General features: G+C 40.9%; 3 protein-coding genes across 4 annotated transcripts; 2 read left to right on the forward strand and 1 right to left on the reverse strand.

Moving 5' to 3' along the window:
- Positions 1–2260: 2260 nt before the first annotated feature.
- ythdf3 (YTH N6-methyladenosine RNA binding protein F3) lies at positions 2261–8194 on the reverse strand. Its single transcript, XM_020925582.2, has 5 exons — positions 7796–8194; positions 7354–7378; positions 7156–7235; positions 5417–7078; positions 2261–3168 (listed from the first exon to the last, which is right to left on the reverse strand). The coding sequence occupies exons 1-5, from the start codon at positions 7817–7819 to the stop codon at positions 3145–3147; spliced, it is 1815 nt and encodes a 604-aa protein (XP_020781241.1). The 5' UTR covers positions 7820–8194; the 3' UTR covers positions 2261–3144.
- Positions 8195–8774: 580 nt separating this feature from the next.
- On the forward strand, positions 8775–11666 carry abhd10b (abhydrolase domain containing 10, depalmitoylase b). The gene is made up of 5 exons (XM_020925587.2): positions 8775–8908; positions 9331–9517; positions 9851–9962; positions 10429–10566; positions 10954–11666. Exons 1-5 carry the CDS (start codon positions 8815–8817, stop codon positions 11293–11295), a joined length of 873 nt encoding a protein of 290 aa, XP_020781246.1. The 5' UTR covers positions 8775–8814; the 3' UTR covers positions 11296–11666.
- Positions 11667–12286: 620 nt separating this feature from the next.
- On the forward strand, positions 12287–15786 carry tagln3b (transgelin 3b). Of its 2 annotated transcripts, XM_055150862.1 has the most exons (5): positions 12287–12567; positions 13187–13397; positions 13982–14156; positions 14253–14355; positions 15472–15786. In XM_055150862.1, exons 2-5 carry the CDS (start codon positions 13218–13220, stop codon positions 15611–15613), a joined length of 600 nt encoding a protein of 199 aa, XP_055006837.1. In that variant the 5' UTR covers positions 12287–12567; positions 13187–13217; the 3' UTR covers positions 15614–15786. The 2 variants fall into 2 exon arrangements, with proteins under 2 accessions (XP_055006837.1, XP_020781248.1); XM_020925589.2 differs by lacking the exon at positions 12287–12567 and having other exon boundaries at positions 12915–13397.
- The last annotated feature ends 994 nt before the right edge of the window (positions 15787–16780 follow it).

The raw sequence follows: 16780 nt of genomic DNA on the forward strand, positions 1-16780 counted from the left end.
CTCTGTAGCAATCATGCTTCAAAATGTGTTATCGTGATTGGCCAATGTAAACCAGGCAAGAAGCAAAGCAATGTGTTTTTTATATGACAAGCATACATGTATTAAAGTTAAATGCTGTTTATTATAGTCCATCAGTGATTGCTTGATGCATTGTTGCAGGGCATGTCTATCTGAGATTCTGAGCCCCTTAAAGATGTTAGCAAATTACAAAATGTTATTCACCTGTCATAATGTTATGGCTTAAGGCATGACTGTTTCAGAAAGTAAAAAGAAAATAACTAGAGATAAAGGAACAGCAATTGCACAATAATCTCTCAATTTAAACAGTACTTAGCCACTCCATTAGTTTGTGCATTAACTTTATTATCTTAATGAGTGTAATCCAATAGGCACCAGGGGGAGGCTTTTCCAACTTGGAGGACAGTTATTTAGTTTTATTCTTAGCAGCAATTAAAAAAGACAGTTTACAGCAATTGCACTGTATACATTTCTGGTATGGGGCAGTATTGTTTTACCTTGGCAAATTTGAAATTATTGTTTGGTCCTTTGCTATGCTTGTGTGCAAAACAAAACACAGACACACATACAACACATACAACACATAAATATATTGTTAAGGCTATAGTATTGGGCTATAAAAGATGGATGCATTTTGAAAGTTAGGAATCCACCAGTTTTCACAATACAAAGTGAAACTCACATAATCATCAATTAAACTAAATGGGTTAAATAGCCATAATTTCTTTCAGCGATAGTTAGACTAACAGAGTAATTGCTAGTAGTGCCACCTTGTGGGCTACAAAGACAGTCCTGTTATTAGCCACTCAGTTACTTTGGGTTTTCTATTTTATTATTAAATTCTAACACATTTATTCCTAACGCATCTTTCATGTATGATTATTATGGAGCTTACTTGATGTATTTTTTTTTAGCTTTTTTAACTGCTTGACATTTGCATGAGACGGATGAGGGCTCAAGTGCTTAGAGATCAATTTCTGTTATCAAAATGTTTCTTCTTCACACATACTGATATAACCATGGCAACACAGACACCTTGCAGAAGACAACTCAGACATCCCTGTTTGTTAGAAAGTCCTTTTGTACAAATCCTATATAATGCAAATGACTTCACCCAGCACCTGAATAATCCTATAGGCCTATAAATTAATATGACCCAACCTTAATGTTAAAATATTCTCTGTGCATACATTAAAGGCAGCTCAGTGTCAGTGCAATGCCACAGATGTCAATAAGGCTAATGTTTGTGAATTTCTTATTATGGCCTGCAGTAGCAAAACTTGGGAAACATGGCAGACATGTCAACCCTGAGACTTGCCCTAACCTTGCCTAGAGCCAAGTGTTGATAAGTGTGCCATATGAATACTTCAAAGGCAGTGTCTCATCTGCCTCCTCCATAAGGATGTTTGGATTGTATGCAGAAAACTTTGCCTGGCATTTCCTCCGGCTTCGGCCAAATTGACAATGAACCATCACGTATTGTTAATGACACGATGAGCCTGGATCTGCATGAAAGAACTGCGTGGGTTGGTTGGATTGGTATCACAGTGAATATATTTATCCGAGTTTCATTATAATGACTATTAGCACAGCAAGTACTGCGCTCACAAAGGATGTGCTATCCAGGCATATTTCAACCGCAAAGAATGATGTCTCTTATTAAAATCATCAGTTTTTATGACAATTTGAACATTTCAGATCTATCATTTCTATGAGAATTGTGAGGTGGATAATTTTTCTACTGACTTTGTTGTGTTCACTGACAGATGAAAGCAGTGTGGTCTTTTCAAAGGTTGCTTGTGAAAACCTGATGGATGCACAAATTAACACACTGAGGAGAGAAGTTGCAATCCAGAGCCTCCAATGTTATAATTACAGCCCTTTCTTCCCCTTGACAAACACAAATGAGGACCTCTCTCTCCTCTCCTCCTCTCACTGCGCAGCTTGGTGAGATCACATTAATTGCAAGAATGGTCTTTGAAAACACAAAAGTGCTTCTCATCCTGCTATAATTGTGCTTGTACTGGTGCTTCAGAAGAAAGGAGCTTTGCATCTCACTGAAGGAGCTATGTACTGTATTATGTTTAACGTGGACTGACAGAAGTAACGATACAATGGCGCACTCTAGTGGCCACATAAACTATTGACAATGTTTGTAATCTGATGAAATCATGCTAAAGGTGAAGTTCTTTCCCTATGCCAGTGTACTAGCGCTGTACAAAATAATCAAAGAGACAGAGGCTTACTCTAATAATAGATTTTATTTAGCTAGTGATTACCTTGAGGAGAAAACTGTCCCTATAGATTATGTCTTGCTGTTTTGGGGGAATCCCAGTGAAGCTTACAAAGGTGTGGGGAGTTCACCCAAAAGTGCTCGTGTTGATAAGGACAGACAGTCTGATTGAGCCTGAGGTACAGTCAAGAACATGGATGTGAAAAAAAGACCCGCAGGAAATGGGCCACTGCAAACTCTACCAAAGCAGCAAGTTTCTCCTCAAACAATGCACTTGAGAATGACAGAATCATGAGAAAACAAAAGGTATGCACTGGCCCACTATCTCAGCCTGCTGCAGAACTCTTTTGGTAAACAAAAAATGCATAAACCAATGTAAATGGGTAGAGCGAGGATACATTTCATGATTGGCATAATTGTGGCTGTCAATTTCCCACAGGCCTGTCTGAGGGTGGCCAGGCAGCTGAATACTGATTCAAGTACTAGATTCATTATACATTTCATCTATAAATCTCTGCAGGAGCCCTCTGCTATATCCCAAAAGATTGAGGCATTAAAAATGATGTTAGCCTGGTGACATATTCTGACTAGTCTTGTTAGTCAGTTAGTTTGCTCATAAACAAATCAAAACAAGTTTAAGAGACGAGGGTGTTGGAATAGAGGCTGTTAAGAACGAATCAAAGTGCTTCAATGACAGTTTCTAAAGAAGTTACGTTTTTTTGAATGATACAAACACTAGTCAACAGATACAAATGAGTTCCTCTACTGTCATGTTTAAGTGTCCAGATACATTGTCTTCAGTGGAAAGCCTCTTCTCCTCTCAGTTAGGCAGATTTTGTTTAAGGTCCATCATCTTTAGTGTTGTGGTTGTTGAAGAAAAACTTGCTTGAAGGTTACTGTTTACTTCTATTGCGTTCCTAGTTAGACACAGGAGACAGTCAGTATCAGAACAAGAGGTGCAATTCTAGTTGTAAAATGCAACTGCATTTTAAAATGTTTTTTCCTTTTACACAACACAGACAAATAGTCTGAAACCTGAGGGTTGCAGAAAGAAATGTATTATAAAAGTAACATTAGTCATTAGTACAAGTTACTTACAAGCAAAAGCAAATATGAATCACTAATCACTGTTGTGGCAATGTTAAATTATACATGTGTGATCAAATGGACCTTTGACTGAGACACAAAGGCAACAGATGCGCAGTGGAACAACATCAACAATTTGCTGCATCAAAACTTGAATTTGTGTCTCTGTCTGTGTGTCTCTGTGTGTCTCTGTGTGTCTCTGTGTGTCTCTGTGTGTCTCTGTGTGTCTCTGTGTGTCTCTGTGTGTCTCTGTGTGTCTCTGTGTGTCTCTGTGTGTCTCTGTGTGTCTCTGTCTGTTGTTGAATGTACACTAGTAGTGAAAGGTTTGGACACACTTTAGTTTAATATTTCATATTTCTTTTCATTACCATTTACATAGTAGATTCTCGTAGAAAGCTTCACAACTATGAATGAACATATATGGAATATATATAAATAGATTGTCCAAAATGGCCACCCTTTGCTTTGATCACTGCTTTGCACCGACTTTCAGGTGACTTCATTATTGGGCTTGTTGAGAAGCCCAAGAAGGAGAAGGCCAAGGTTTTGCAGCGCTGTCAACAAAGCAAAGGATGGCTACTGTGAGGATTCTGAATCTACATTTAAAGTCATTTAAAATGCTTATCTTTGTTACATACTTCTATATACCTTGCTTCATATATTTGATGTTTTCAGTACATATTTACAAATGTAGAAAGTACTAAACATAAAGAAAAAACATTAAATGATGACAGCCAAATCTGACTGATGTAGATTTACTTTGTTTGATATGTTGTTGAGCTGAAACACTTCATTCAGTGTCTGTATCTGCAGATAAACTGTCCTAAAGATGATATTAAAAGAGGTCAATCTGGCCTCTAACTTTGGAGTAGCGAGCTCCCTCGGTCCTCACAGGTTTTTCAAGATATTTGTTACAGTAATAAACTCCTTTGTCTTCTAATATGTAATATCAATAAGAGTAATGTCATACTGTGTATCATTTTAAACAAAGAAATAACGTCTCCTTGCAGACAAGTAGGTGGTGGGTTCCCAACCAAAAAAGTTCCATAGTGTACCGTTAAGATACAAATGGATAATGCGGCATTATTGTGATTCTAATACATCCTAAAACATCAAAGATGTTGTACTGTGAGGAGATGGTGCTGATTTGACAGCTTTCAAATGGAGAAAAGACAGGCCAAACAATAGACAACAATTAACCTTGTCAGGCCGAGGAGGACGAGGCCTGTGCAGGGCTGGGCCTGTCATGTAGGAGGTCAGAGCTACAAAAGCAGCACAGCACAGCGCCTGCACTACCAGGATGAAACAGCCGCTCTACTGACAGGTTGTTTTCAGAAGCCTGAAAACACTGACTTGAAATATTTATGAGAAAGTAACCCAGCGCATATTAACAAGGTCAGTGGTGAGAGCCAAACGGAACATCAATGGAGCACCATCAGTGGGGGACCAACGGGTTTTCTAAACTAAATTAGAATGGCATAGTGTGCACCAGTGATTACCCTGCATAGCTACTGTGTCTGGAGAAGCTTTCCATATTGTAATAAAAACAGTGAGTGACACATCCAGTAGCTTCCTCTGTCTGATTAATACAAGAACACAGACATCACGTTCAGCTGGAAGACATTTTAAACCTAGAGGCAAACGGCACTGTTTGCAGCACAGGGGCTTATGTTGTTAAAGACTAATAAAGCATGAGGAGCTGTGCAGGGCACAGAGCTGAGTGTTCAAAGGGAGATCAGAGCCAGCATCTGCCTTTGTCTGGAAGCAGGAATGCCTGGAATGTGGCCTATTTCAGGAAACCTCTCCGCATCTAACTCCACTTGAGCTGATCATCACCATCTCTGTAACAAGGACTGATGAGAATATCGGGGTTTGCCTGGGACTAGCAGTGATTTGTCAATCTGTTTTTTGCACTTGAATTAGCCACAAGACGGACAAACCACAGAGAGCAGGTTACACAGATCAGCTTGTAGCCTTTAACAGTGTGTGAGTGAAGAATCACAGTATAAAGTGTATAAAAGACATATATTTTTTCATGAATACAAACACTCAACACTATAGAGTATGTGCTTAGCTCACCTTCCTCAGAGCCTCCTCTTCTTCCTGCCGTTTTTCATAATGTGCAAAATCATCAAAGATTGAGGTGGTATGCTTGTAAGTGGCGATTATTTTTAGCACTTGTTTGGCCTTCTCCAGAGGCACCTCTTGCGTGTCCCTGGAGTTGGTCACTGGCTTGTTGTCATTGTTCTCTAGTCGAATGTGCCGTAGCTGGTTGTTGGGCACATCTTTAATGAAAATCCATTTTACTTCAAACTTGCCCTTCCACTTGTCCTGAGACCATACGCCTGCATAGGCATTGTAGTCCACAGGGGAGCGCATCTCGGCTACGCCACAAAAGTGCCCACTGCCGTTGACACTGAACAGCAGGTATAGTGGACCCTTGTTGCCCAGGGAGCGGTAGGCACCATCCAAGCGCTTGTTTCCATGTTCTGTACTACACCAGATTGAGTATTTGATTGAGCGATGGATATCATCTTCTGAATAACTCTTGATAATGAAAACGCGGCCATTTTTCAAGTTCCAGTCAAAGTCTTTGGGATTGAAGTTGTTGAGAGCCCGTAGTTTCTCTAATACAGGATGCACTTCTCCAGAGCAAGGAGAGGCGCTCAATGGGACACCCCCACCGAAACCAAAGCCATCACCCCGGTTCCGGGGTGCCACCCAGCGGTTTGGGGGTGGGCCGGGCTGCTGAGGCGGCTGATGATGGTGATGATGATGATGGAGGTGGTGTGGCGGACCCGGCTGGGAGGGGATGTGCAGGTGTGGGGGAGCAGGGGGCAGAGGGTGTTGGGGTGACTGGAGGGACTGCAGCTGGAAGGGCTGGTGTTGTGGTTGGTGCTGAGGCTGGGGAGGCAGGGGGCTCTGCAGTAACGTCGGGGGCTGGGCCAAGAGTGGCTGCTGCACCAGCTGCTGAGGGGGCATCATGGTCTGAGCTAACGGAGCCTTGTTCAGGGAGCCCTTATCATCCCATGTCCCTATGTTCATGTTGTGCTTTATGGGAGGGGGAGGGATGGTGACTCCTCCCACCATACCCATGTTGGCTTTTGGTTTGACTTTAGGTTGTGGTTTGGCAGGTTTCTTGGCAATAGCTGCCCAGGAGGCAGGTTTAGGTGCAGAGGAGCTGATAGATGGGGGGAGGTTGTTTGCTGCCATGCTGCTCATGCCTGGTGTGCCCCCTAAAGGTGAGCCCACGGTTTTGGTGACTGCAGCCACCATGTCTGTACCCAGTTTTAGCCCTGCCATACCCTGCTCGATGCTGCTCAGCACCGGTACCTTACTGAGTTGAGTGTCACTACCAAACCCTCCTTGTCCATCAGTGATGGCCCGGCCCAAAGAACTGGGAGCGTACCCATAGCTGTTACTGTATACTGAGCTTTGTGTGGACTGACCCTGAGAGACACTGGTACCCCAGGTAGAAAAGTCTGCATTTCCAGGAAAAAAGTTGAAACCATGTTGACTAAGGAAAGGAGGAGTATTCCCAAGAGCGCCTGGTTGGCTGAACACTCCATCAGGTATAAAATGGGGCTCGCCATTGCTCATTTGTCCATAGGTAGTAAGGTATGGCATTGGAGGGTCTCCAGCTGTAGACCAAGCCGCTTCTCCCAGAGAGTAGGGGAAACCGATGGATGGAGCGTAGTAGCTGGGCATATAGGGATCCGACATTGGTGGATAGCTATTACTCTGTAAAATAAAAATAAGAATAATTTATTTAGACTTAAATCCACCTTATAGTCCATAGGACAGTCATTACAACTTACTTGATTTGTCTGGCCGCTTAGGTAAGGTTCAAAGTCATCATCGTTCACACCATCTTTTTGATGCATTGATCCGTTTTGTACTAAAATAAAAACAAAAACACTTTACCACGCGTACAACATAAAAAAAATAGATAAACTTGTAGCCTATACGAACACAATTATTGAAAAAGGGACCTACATAATTAAGCATCACCTTACCTTTATTTCCTTGTCCTTTTGGCCTCTAGAAGAAAACAACCAGAACAAACATAAGTATGGACAACACCATAGTTAGCAGCTGCATGCTAGTGCCTCCAGACTCATGTCTGGAATGGACAGTATAGTACAGTGTATGGTCTGGACACACCAGACTACTGTAACCTCACAAGGAGCCGGATGTTAGCATTTACAGGTTGCTGCTTCGCTTTATTGACCGGATGTCAAACGCTCTGACATCCACTAAGCTGTGCCTGTGCCGCATTGCCCACCAGCTAAACCTTGCGATGGCTACTATTGGCCTACATTAGAGCTAATATCTACCACACATCAAAGATTTGGAGCCTGTCTAATTTCACACATCGGCTGCATCTAAACGCCGTCAGTAAAGTTTCATTTCAACGCCCGGCTAATTCACTGTATCGCTTGCTGTCAATAAACAAACCTGGTCGACAGTGGTGGCAGACATCCTCCAGAAACCAACACGGAGCTGTGCTTGTGAGACAGTCCACGGCGTCCCTCTGCTCTCGGTGCTTCCTAGCTCGGCTCAATCACTCTGGCAGTGTTGCGAGGCGGCGTTTTCCTTTCCTCTAGCGGTCAGACCTGGTGACGACGCGTGTCTTCTGCCTTGTCCAAACGAAGGCTCTCTGTCGGTGTAGACGGCTTCACTTCCCCGTGTCCGCTCAGGGCACAGACGGTTTCTTTCAGTCAGTGTTAAAGTGCCTAGTGCCTAAATGAAATATCCCTCACCATACTCCACAATGGCGGATGGGCTTTTTTACTCCGCTTCCGTTCCGTTCTGCTGCTCCGTGACCTTCCGCCTATGACGCTCTGAGTCATGTTACACACCGCCACTGCACATGACAGTCACAAACACACCAGTATCAGGCTATTAATACACCAACACAATCTATCTTTATACATTTAACAACGCCCTGTTTTCATTTGCAATGCCTAATGTATTTGTCTTTAATACTCTCAAGCTCAAATCTGCATTCTGATAGACTGCAGTGCAGGCTTGTAAAGGCTGCTTTGTAAAACTAAACTGGTCACAATGCGTGCATATAGTTTTATTAGAGTCAACAATGTGTTCAATAGAAATATTACTAGTAACCTAAAGGCTGAATTGATAGGTTATTGGATTTGATTTGTGGCTTAACATTTCACTCCAGTCTCCAGCAGTTTTACGGACTTGAATGCTATATATATATATATATATATATATATATATATATATATATATATATATTTATTTATTTATTTATTTATTTATTTATTTATTTTATTTTTTTTTATTTATTTTTTTGTCCAAGATCTGTGTGACAGTTCTGGGCTGTGCTTGAAGAAGCCTGTTTGTTTAATTATCTGTAGCCTACACATAAAGTCACTGGACTGTATGTAAAGCGCTTCAGATGGGACGAGACTGTCCTTCTCGCGATACTTCATCGGTGGGTCGCCAGCAGTATGGCTGCCGTAGCGCTGAGGTCCTGTCGCAGAGGACTTTCACAGATTTTTACTAATGGAGGATTGTCTGCTCTGTCTACAACATACCTGAAAGGTATGTCGTATTATTTATTGTACCTGTGAGGTGTTTTATGTTTACTGATTTTTCTAAAACGACCATTAAAAGCCTCGAAGGGGGTGTGGCACACAGAGTGCGGAGTGGTACATTTAGGGCATGTTTGTGCGCTCCTTGCGCCTAAAACAAAATTTAGCCCTGTAGGTTTTATCCTCGATAATTGTTAACGACTTTGAATTTGCTTTCTTATGTTTACGGTATGTTATAATTGATCATGATTTAGCCGTTTATACTAATTTATAAGCATGGTCTTCTAGCTTCGTACGGTCCATTTATAGCGTAATGTTTCTTTGTGTCAGTTTAGTATTTACTTTGTTGATACAATATTATTAAATGCGTCTCTGCGTCAGGAATGACTGCCTGTACATTGTGTAACAGACCCTTTGTTCTGCCCCACACAGTCGACAGCAGACACAAGTCCACAGTTCAATATGCCCCACGACCAGACCTCCCTAAACTAGCTTACAGAAGAGTGAAAGGAAAGACCCCAGGTGTAGTCTTTCTCCCTGGGTATGGCTCTAACATGAATGGACAAAAGGGGGAGGCGCTAGAGGAGTTCTGCAGGTCACTAGGTCACTCTTGTCTAAGGTGAGACATTCTTTGCAAATCACCCAAGCACATAAACACTAAAACCAACTTGGATATTTTAACACTAGATGGAGGCACAGTCTTGCTTCAGAGCAAGGAGGTCCCAGGTTTCACTCCTGGGCAGCATGAGCACAAACTACTCGCAGTACAGTACCAGTATGAACATTTGTGCAGCTTTTGATCAATTCACCAACTATCAGTTAAACAGAAAACCCACAGATGAATTAAAGAAGAAAAAGCAATAAAATGATAACACAATTGAAAACATCTGTGCACAATAGTTCATCACCATGTTTTTTTTAATCTTTCATCTTACTCTTTCTGTTTGTTTAGGTTTGATTACACAGGGCACGGGGCATCAGAAGGAGTCTTTGCAGAAGGAACAATTGGCACGTGGAAAAAAGATGTTCTTTTTGTACTGGATGAATTGGCAGAAGGACCTCAGGTCAGCACTGCATTTTTTGATAGAACTGTTAAAGAAAACATTATGGTTTTTCTGGTGTACATATTATTTTACATTGTACATCTGTGTAAATCACAAAACTGATCTAAAACGACTTATTGTCCATATATAAAACCTTTTTGTAAACCCATTGTATTGGGGGTAGGTAAAAATTGGTTATTTTCAAAGCATTGATGCCTCCAATGCAAGATAGTAAATTCATGCATGAATCAATGAAAATACAACTTCGAGTGAGGTTAATGATGATGAGGGCAAACTAATATAACATGGTGAAAAGCTCTTAAAAATTTGCTATGCATAATGTTTCTCATTTAAAATGAGGAACTTGTGGACTGCATAAAACAATCTTGTAGTTGCATAGTGTGTCCTGAGGGTGGCAGTATATACTTTCTGATTGCTTGTTCACTACGTGCCAATGTATATCATATAGTCCCTTTGGTCTTTCCAGATACTGGTAGGGTCAAGTACAGGTGGGTGGCTGATGTTGCTGGCAGCAATAGCACGGCCAGAGAAAATAGCTGCTCTCGTGGGCATCTCTACTGCAGCTGACCACATCGTGACATCATTTAACTCTCTTCCACTGGAGGTGAGACTACAACATAACAGTTATAGAAATTGCTGTTTAACCCTTGTGCTATCCTCAAAGGGATACAGAGGGGTACAAATGAGGTTAAAAACAGTTTCCAAATAAATAAAGTGCATAAACACCACAAGGCACACGAAGAACGGAGACAATGTAAGGCCAAGTCACATGGCTGTTATGTGACCGGGTCTAATGGACCTATATATCTTTTGGTCCATTTGACCCGGTCACATTTTTACCCCTCTGTATCCGTTTGAGGATAGGACAAGGGTTAAATTCTATATATTTTTTATTTTTATTTTCAGATGTATATTTATTTGTGTTTTTAGTATTTAAAACTGTAATCAAATGTATTATTTATCAGTTGCTTTTTCCTCTCCTTATACACAGACACGAAAAGAGTTTGAAGAAAAAGGAGAGTGGGTGTTACCTACAAAACACTCAGAGGAGGGGTTTTATAAGTTTAACATGGACTTTTTACGTGAGGCAGAAAATCACTGTGTTCTCCAGAGTCCCATCCCCATCACCTGCCCTGTCCGCCTCATTCATGGGCTCAAAGACGAGGATGTCCCCTGGCACATCTCCATGCAGGTGGCTGAGCGTGTCCTTAGTCCAGATGTCGATGTCATCTTAAGGCGACATGGTCAGCATCGTATGTCTGAGAAGGACGACATCAAGCTTATGGTGTACACCATTGATGATCTCATAGACAAGCTAACCACAATGGTTTGAGAGAGTGAGCCTCTGGGCTGCTATGGTGAAGGACTGTGAAAGCTGTGAATGCAGCCCTCGAGGGAATTACCAAACAGCACCTTCCTCTACCAAATATGACCTGTACCCCTCTGTTTACTGTTATTTTTTCAATGTTACAGAAAAGGAACCTCCTGCCCCTCACACCTAATATTGCAATGTATATGTATGTAATTGAGGATACCTGAGTGCTATGTTGGTAAGCTTTTACTTGGTCTGCCAATGCCCTGTCTTTTCCACTGTTCTTGTTTTGAACAGCTTTTTATTCAGTTTTAAGTAGATACATAGTTTTCTGTGCCTTTTTTAATCTGTGTATCTGTTTGGCCAATTAAAGCTCTGCACATTGAAACAAATCAGGGTTTTGTGTCTGATAAAGGCTAATACGAGACTAAACATGAGGGGAAAAAAATCAGCATTTAAACATGCGGTGCAGAAAAATATCTGTGGTGTGGACTTCCAGCGAAATACCTCCTGAAAGACTATGGGACTGTTGATGATTAACAAGTAATTGACTACAAGTATGATTATGCTCAGTGATCTGAAAGCAGCCAGTTAGTCTGTCAGGTCTGCTTAACTGGTGTGGCGACCTTTACTTATGTATGATCTATGTAGTGTGTGGTCTTTGTGTCCTTCCACTAAGATCACACATATTTATGGGATGGTACAGCACTGTCTGATGAACAATATATGAGGGAAAAGGTCAGTGCATATGCAATGTTTAACATTGTTCTTTTGTGTACACTACCATTCAGCCAGAAAGATAAGTAAATTAACATTAAACCCAAAATGAAAGACCAGAAGTTGAATATCCATGATGTTTGCAAGGCTATTCAGAGTATGATACAGCCGTAGGCATAATAAAAGGACAGAAATAAAAAAATATATATTTATATTACTCCTATTGGTAGGGTATCGTTTTATATAATATAGTAAGCTACAGTCAAAATGTCACAAGAAAGATCGATGTTGCCACAGTTATTGATTCTGCCGATTGCTGCGTATATAGGCCAATATTCCACTGTCCGGGAGCGTTGTCACGTCGCGTTCAGCTGTGGTCCTCTCTAGGGACCCCTTCCGGACTCAGGGATATAAAGCGTGAGTTTCGCCCCTCCCGGACCATTTGAGCTCAGCGTGGCCCGATGCGCCTCCGCTGCGCTTCATGGATGCTTCGGCAGTAGAGCATCCTCATCCTTGCCCCGCTCGGAGGAGAGCACACTGAAACAGTAACGGGACGTGTGGAGACATATCTTTGCAGTAAGTAAGCTGTACATATTGAACACACGCTTGTTTTGTATTTTAATGATACGTGACGCAGTGTCGCAGCCAGGACGCGAACATTTTTACGCAACGGCCCGTGGCTGTTTTAACATTTTTTGCAAATTGCTGAATGTAGCTGTTGTGCTGCTGGATAAATTCAGTAGTTTTAAATGTATTCAAGGTGCCGAAACAGGACAGTTGGACCTCAAGGAAAGTCAGAACAATGTAGCCAGTAGTTCATTCAAATCTTGAATGTGCCTCTTAATGTGATCAGTGCTTATTGCAGTGAATCCTAAATATAGAACAGAGTCTGTATCAGTATACGTTTTGAAACATGAAACGTGTAATAGGTTGGGTTAGACTTACAAAGGCACTATTACATTATTTAATTCACGTCATGACTTTCCACTGGAGGTCATACTTTCAGCATCAGCCAATAGCCTACTACTCATGGCACATTGGACTCTTGGTTACCATAGCAAAAGAGGGTGTGTCTTGTGCGAAGCAGCTTCCAGGGACCCCACCCTTCTCTGCAGATGGTCCAGGTCAGGACACTGGCCCAGCAAAGACAGAACATGATGATGTCCACTTAACCCCCATCTTTGCTTTCTTCCAGGTCTATTTAGTGTAACAGGTAGAGGGCTGCCATGGCTAACAGAGGGCCCAGTTATGGACTGAGTAAAGAAGTGCAGGAGAAAATTGACCAGAAGTATGATCCCGATTTAGAGCAAAAACTGGTGGATTGGATCATGGCTCAGTGCGGGGGGAACCTGGACAAGCCACAGCCGGGCAAACAGAACTTCCAAAAATGGCTGATGGATGGAACAGTAAGTGGCTTCAGTGCAGGCACTTAAAATAGACTGGTGTTCAATTATTAAGAGACTAGAGAGACCTGTAATATTTTAAGAGTTGAATGTAAATGCTTTAAAGAAAACAAACCTGAATTTTATGGTAAAGGCAAATGTGCAATTCATAAGGATTACGTTTAGAAATTATTTTTTGTTTCAGACATGCAACCGATTAGCAGATGAATTAGACATAAAAAATTAACTAAATCTAGGATTTAACCTGGACTAGACCATGGTTAAACCAGATTTAGAACTGGACCAAACCCAGCCTGGGCTCAGAAAAAACAAAACAAAACAAAACCTCTACAAGTGTTAGCACATCCATAGTATATGCTTAAATTTAGGATATTTTACAACAGCCCTACTAATTTTATTGTGATGAGGTGTCATTTTACTATGTTGTTTTATGTCTTTACAAACCTTAAACCCTTTACTTGTCAGTTTATAATGTCCAATCAGAACAAATGAGCTGTCTGCCTTTGAGAATGCTGTGCTTCGTTTTGCTTCAGTCAGTGCATCAGCTTAATGTAATCACGCTTGTGTATTCTTCTTCCTTGTGCCAGATCCTCTGCCGACTCATCAACAGCCTTTATCCGAGAGGAAAGGAGCCCATCAAAAAGATCCCAGAGACGCAGATGGCCTTCAAACAAATGGAGAAAATATCACAGTTCCTCCAGGCTGCTGAAGCTTATGGTGTCACCACAACAGACATCTTTCAAACTGTGGATCTATGGGAAGGTGATGTTACTTTAGCGTGGCAGCGTTAGTCATGTTTTTTATTTCATTTATACACTTTGAGATTTATTATGATTAACATTTAATATAATTGGCTAGGAAAGGATATGGCCGCAGTTCAAAGGACACTAATGGCTCTTGGGAGTTTGGCTGTGACCAAAGATGATGGACATTACAAAGGAGATCACGACTGGTTTCACAAGTAAGTTTATAAGGTACATGATTAGTTAGTCTTGTTGAGTATATTTATCAAAGTGGTGTGTACAAGTATGCTAGAATGAGAGTAGACATGTTACGATGCAGTAATAATAGCAACAAAGTTGTATGATTTAGAGCACTAAGGAATTTATTGAAAATATGCAAGCTTATGAAGATCTTCATAAAAGGATGATTTGATCAGGAATCAGTGTCTTAAAGGTATCTTAAAAAATACATAGTGCAGCTTTTTTAGTCATGGGTCTCGAATGTTCCACAGTACAGCATTTAACTTTTTTATCTCCATAAAGACAAGCAAAATGCAACCAGGCCGACAGGTCAGATCTGAAGTGAGCAACTTCAACTTCAACATAACTGAATGACAGAAATGTTTAATGCTATGCATTTCATTCCATGCAACACAATATCATCTCCATGGAGATAAGCCAGCAGCAGACCTCATCCAGAAAGTTACATAGTGCACCTTTCAATTCCCTAGTCAGAGACCAGGACAAATGTTACGAAGTCAGATGTTTGTATACTTTTTCTCAATAGCCACATACTGAATTTATCTAAGTGAAAAAATAAGAAGTAGAATGAAAATAAAACTTTACAAACATATACTTAAAGGATCACTTACAGCCCCAAACCCAAAACACAAAATTCTGGCTTCTTGAAAATACCCATTGGTTTGTAACATTTGAAAAAGCCAAGTCATAGTGACCACTAACCACAAAGCTGGCTGTTCAAGCCCCCTTTTAATCAGGGCATAATGTCATTATGTCTTAGGGGAAAAACACTTCACAAAATCTTCCTCCGGTGCCTGGTTCAATGAAGTATAACTACGTTAGTGCTTAGAAAATTATCATTTTGCCCTGATGAAGACCCTATAAAGGTCGAAGCGCATTGGTATGGTATATGTTGATTACTTTTTAACTTCATCAGTGCATCAGAACAATTCTCTCTCCAATAGATCCTTGAAGAGCAACTGATTTTGTTACACTGTAGGCTCTACTGATGTGTCACCATTTACACTTTTGGAAATGCATTCACAATTGATATTAAAAAGGACATATGTAAATGTATGTGTAATGTGTCTACGTATCCTCTACTGTTTGTGTAGAAAATCCCAAGGCTACAGACGAGAGTTCACAGAGGAGCAGCTACGCCAGGGCCAAAGCCTGATTGGGCTGCAAATGGGGAGCAACCGTGGTGCTTCCCAGTCCGGTATGACAGGCTATGGTATGCATCGTCAGATAATGTAGACTTAAGACCACTCTGACTACCTAACCGTATTTAACAACTCCTCTGCTTGTAGCTCTTATTTTTACTAACACCACAAGTGTTGTAGCCCCAAAGCCTTCCTCTCGCTATGCTAACCTCAACTTCCCTGGAATTGCTGCTTTTTTAAACTAAATATTTTAAATGATGTCAGATTATTAACACCAATCAATGCTGTTCACTGTTACTTTCTTGCCTAGTTTATGCACAGGCACACCAAGATTTCCAAATAAGTCTTGTAAAAGCCATAGCATGCTTTGTGTATTACCATAGATGTTAATGCAGGTATTTAACATCACACATTGGAATAATACAGTTAAACCCAGTGAATGATATTGCTATCTTGTCTGAGGACCTCACATGTTGCTTGGTTATGACGACAACACATGGGTGCTAATCAATTAACCTCATGCAAAACTAATGAATTTAAGTCAATGCACTGTTATATTTTGTTTATAATGTTTTATTTATTTATGTGCAGTAGCCAAGATGATTTGTCAATGGGTGACATGTGGAAAATAAGATATTGCTTGAATGTGCACTAATGTGTCTTATTTGGTATATTTTGGAATACATCTTTAAATGTCTGTGGTCACTCTGACTGATTTTGAAAATGTAATTAAATGCCAGTCCATATCATGTTGCTCAATGTCCCTTTTTATTGCTGGATTGACTGTGTGCGTGTGTTTGAGTGTTTATGAAGGTTTTGCTCTTATCTCTGGTTCATGCTCCGGCCCCTCCCACACGCCCCTCCCTCCTGTGTCTACTCATGTGTACAATCTAATAAAGGGGCACATGATGGCACAGTCGCTCGGGTAACAGACAGATTTTTCATGATAAAGCTAGTCAGACTGCCTCCATTAATGCCAAGCGTGTGTATAAAAATGACTAATAAATAGGAAAGTTTTGTTCTGATAATTCTTTGAGTCTTAGTTGGCTTGCAAAAAGTATTAAATATGCATTGCGAGTATGTGAAATTACAAATCCTCTAGTGACACTCTGTGAATCTTTGCATGTCCTCTAAGACCTTAGTTTATATTTACCTTTACTTAGAACATAGGTGATGTGTAACTGGCAGGGTCAAAAGAAATAAGTAAACCAGAAACTCAGCCCACCAATAAAAAAACCTTGAGGACCAGCACATTCTTGTA

Source organism: Boleophthalmus pectinirostris, unplaced genomic scaffold (assembly GCF_026225935.1).
Source record: "Boleophthalmus pectinirostris isolate CB_2022bp ecotype Guang Dong unplaced genomic scaffold, ASM2622593v1 HiC_scaffold_15, whole genome shotgun sequence".
Lineage (NCBI taxonomy): Eukaryota > Metazoa > Chordata > Actinopteri > Gobiiformes > Gobiidae > Boleophthalmus > Boleophthalmus pectinirostris.

What these genes read in the sequence shown, in the direction of transcription:
- abhd10b (XM_020925587.2), top strand. Translation starts at nt 8,815, where the DNA reads ATGGCTGCCGTAGCGCTGAGGTCCTGTCGCAGAGGACTTTCACAGATT. An exon ending in GTCTACAACATACCTGAAAG is followed by an intron (nt 8,909 to 9,330) that starts GTATGTCGTATT and finishes TGCCCCACACAG; the next exon opens with TCGACAGCAGACACAAGTCC. An exon ending in CTAGGTCACTCTTGTCTAAG is followed by an intron (nt 9,518 to 9,850) that starts GTGAGACATTCT and finishes CTGTTTGTTTAG; the next exon opens with GTTTGATTACACAGGGCACG.
- ythdf3 (XM_020925582.2), bottom strand. Translation starts at nt 7,819, where the DNA reads ATGTCTGCCACCACTGTCGACCAG. An exon ending in CTGCCACCACTGTCGACCAG is followed by an intron (nt 7,379 to 7,795) that starts GTTTGTTTATTG and finishes GTTTTCTTCTAG; the next exon opens with AGGCCAAAAGGACAAGGAAA. An exon ending in AAGAGGAGGCTCTGAGGAAG is followed by an intron (nt 3,169 to 5,416) that starts GTGAGCTAAGCA and finishes GTGTCTAACTAG; the next exon opens with GAACGCAATAGAAGTAAACA.
- tagln3b (XM_055150862.1), top strand. Translation starts at nt 13,218, where the DNA reads ATGGCTAACAGAGGGCCCAGTTATGGACTGAGTAAAGAAGTGCAGGAG. An exon ending in AATGGCTGATGGATGGAACA is followed by an intron (nt 13,398 to 13,981) that starts GTAAGTGGCTTC and finishes TCCTTGTGCCAG; the next exon opens with ATCCTCTGCCGACTCATCAA. An exon ending in AACTGTGGATCTATGGGAAG is followed by an intron (nt 14,157 to 14,252) that starts GTGATGTTACTT and finishes ATAATTGGCTAG; the next exon opens with GAAAGGATATGGCCGCAGTT.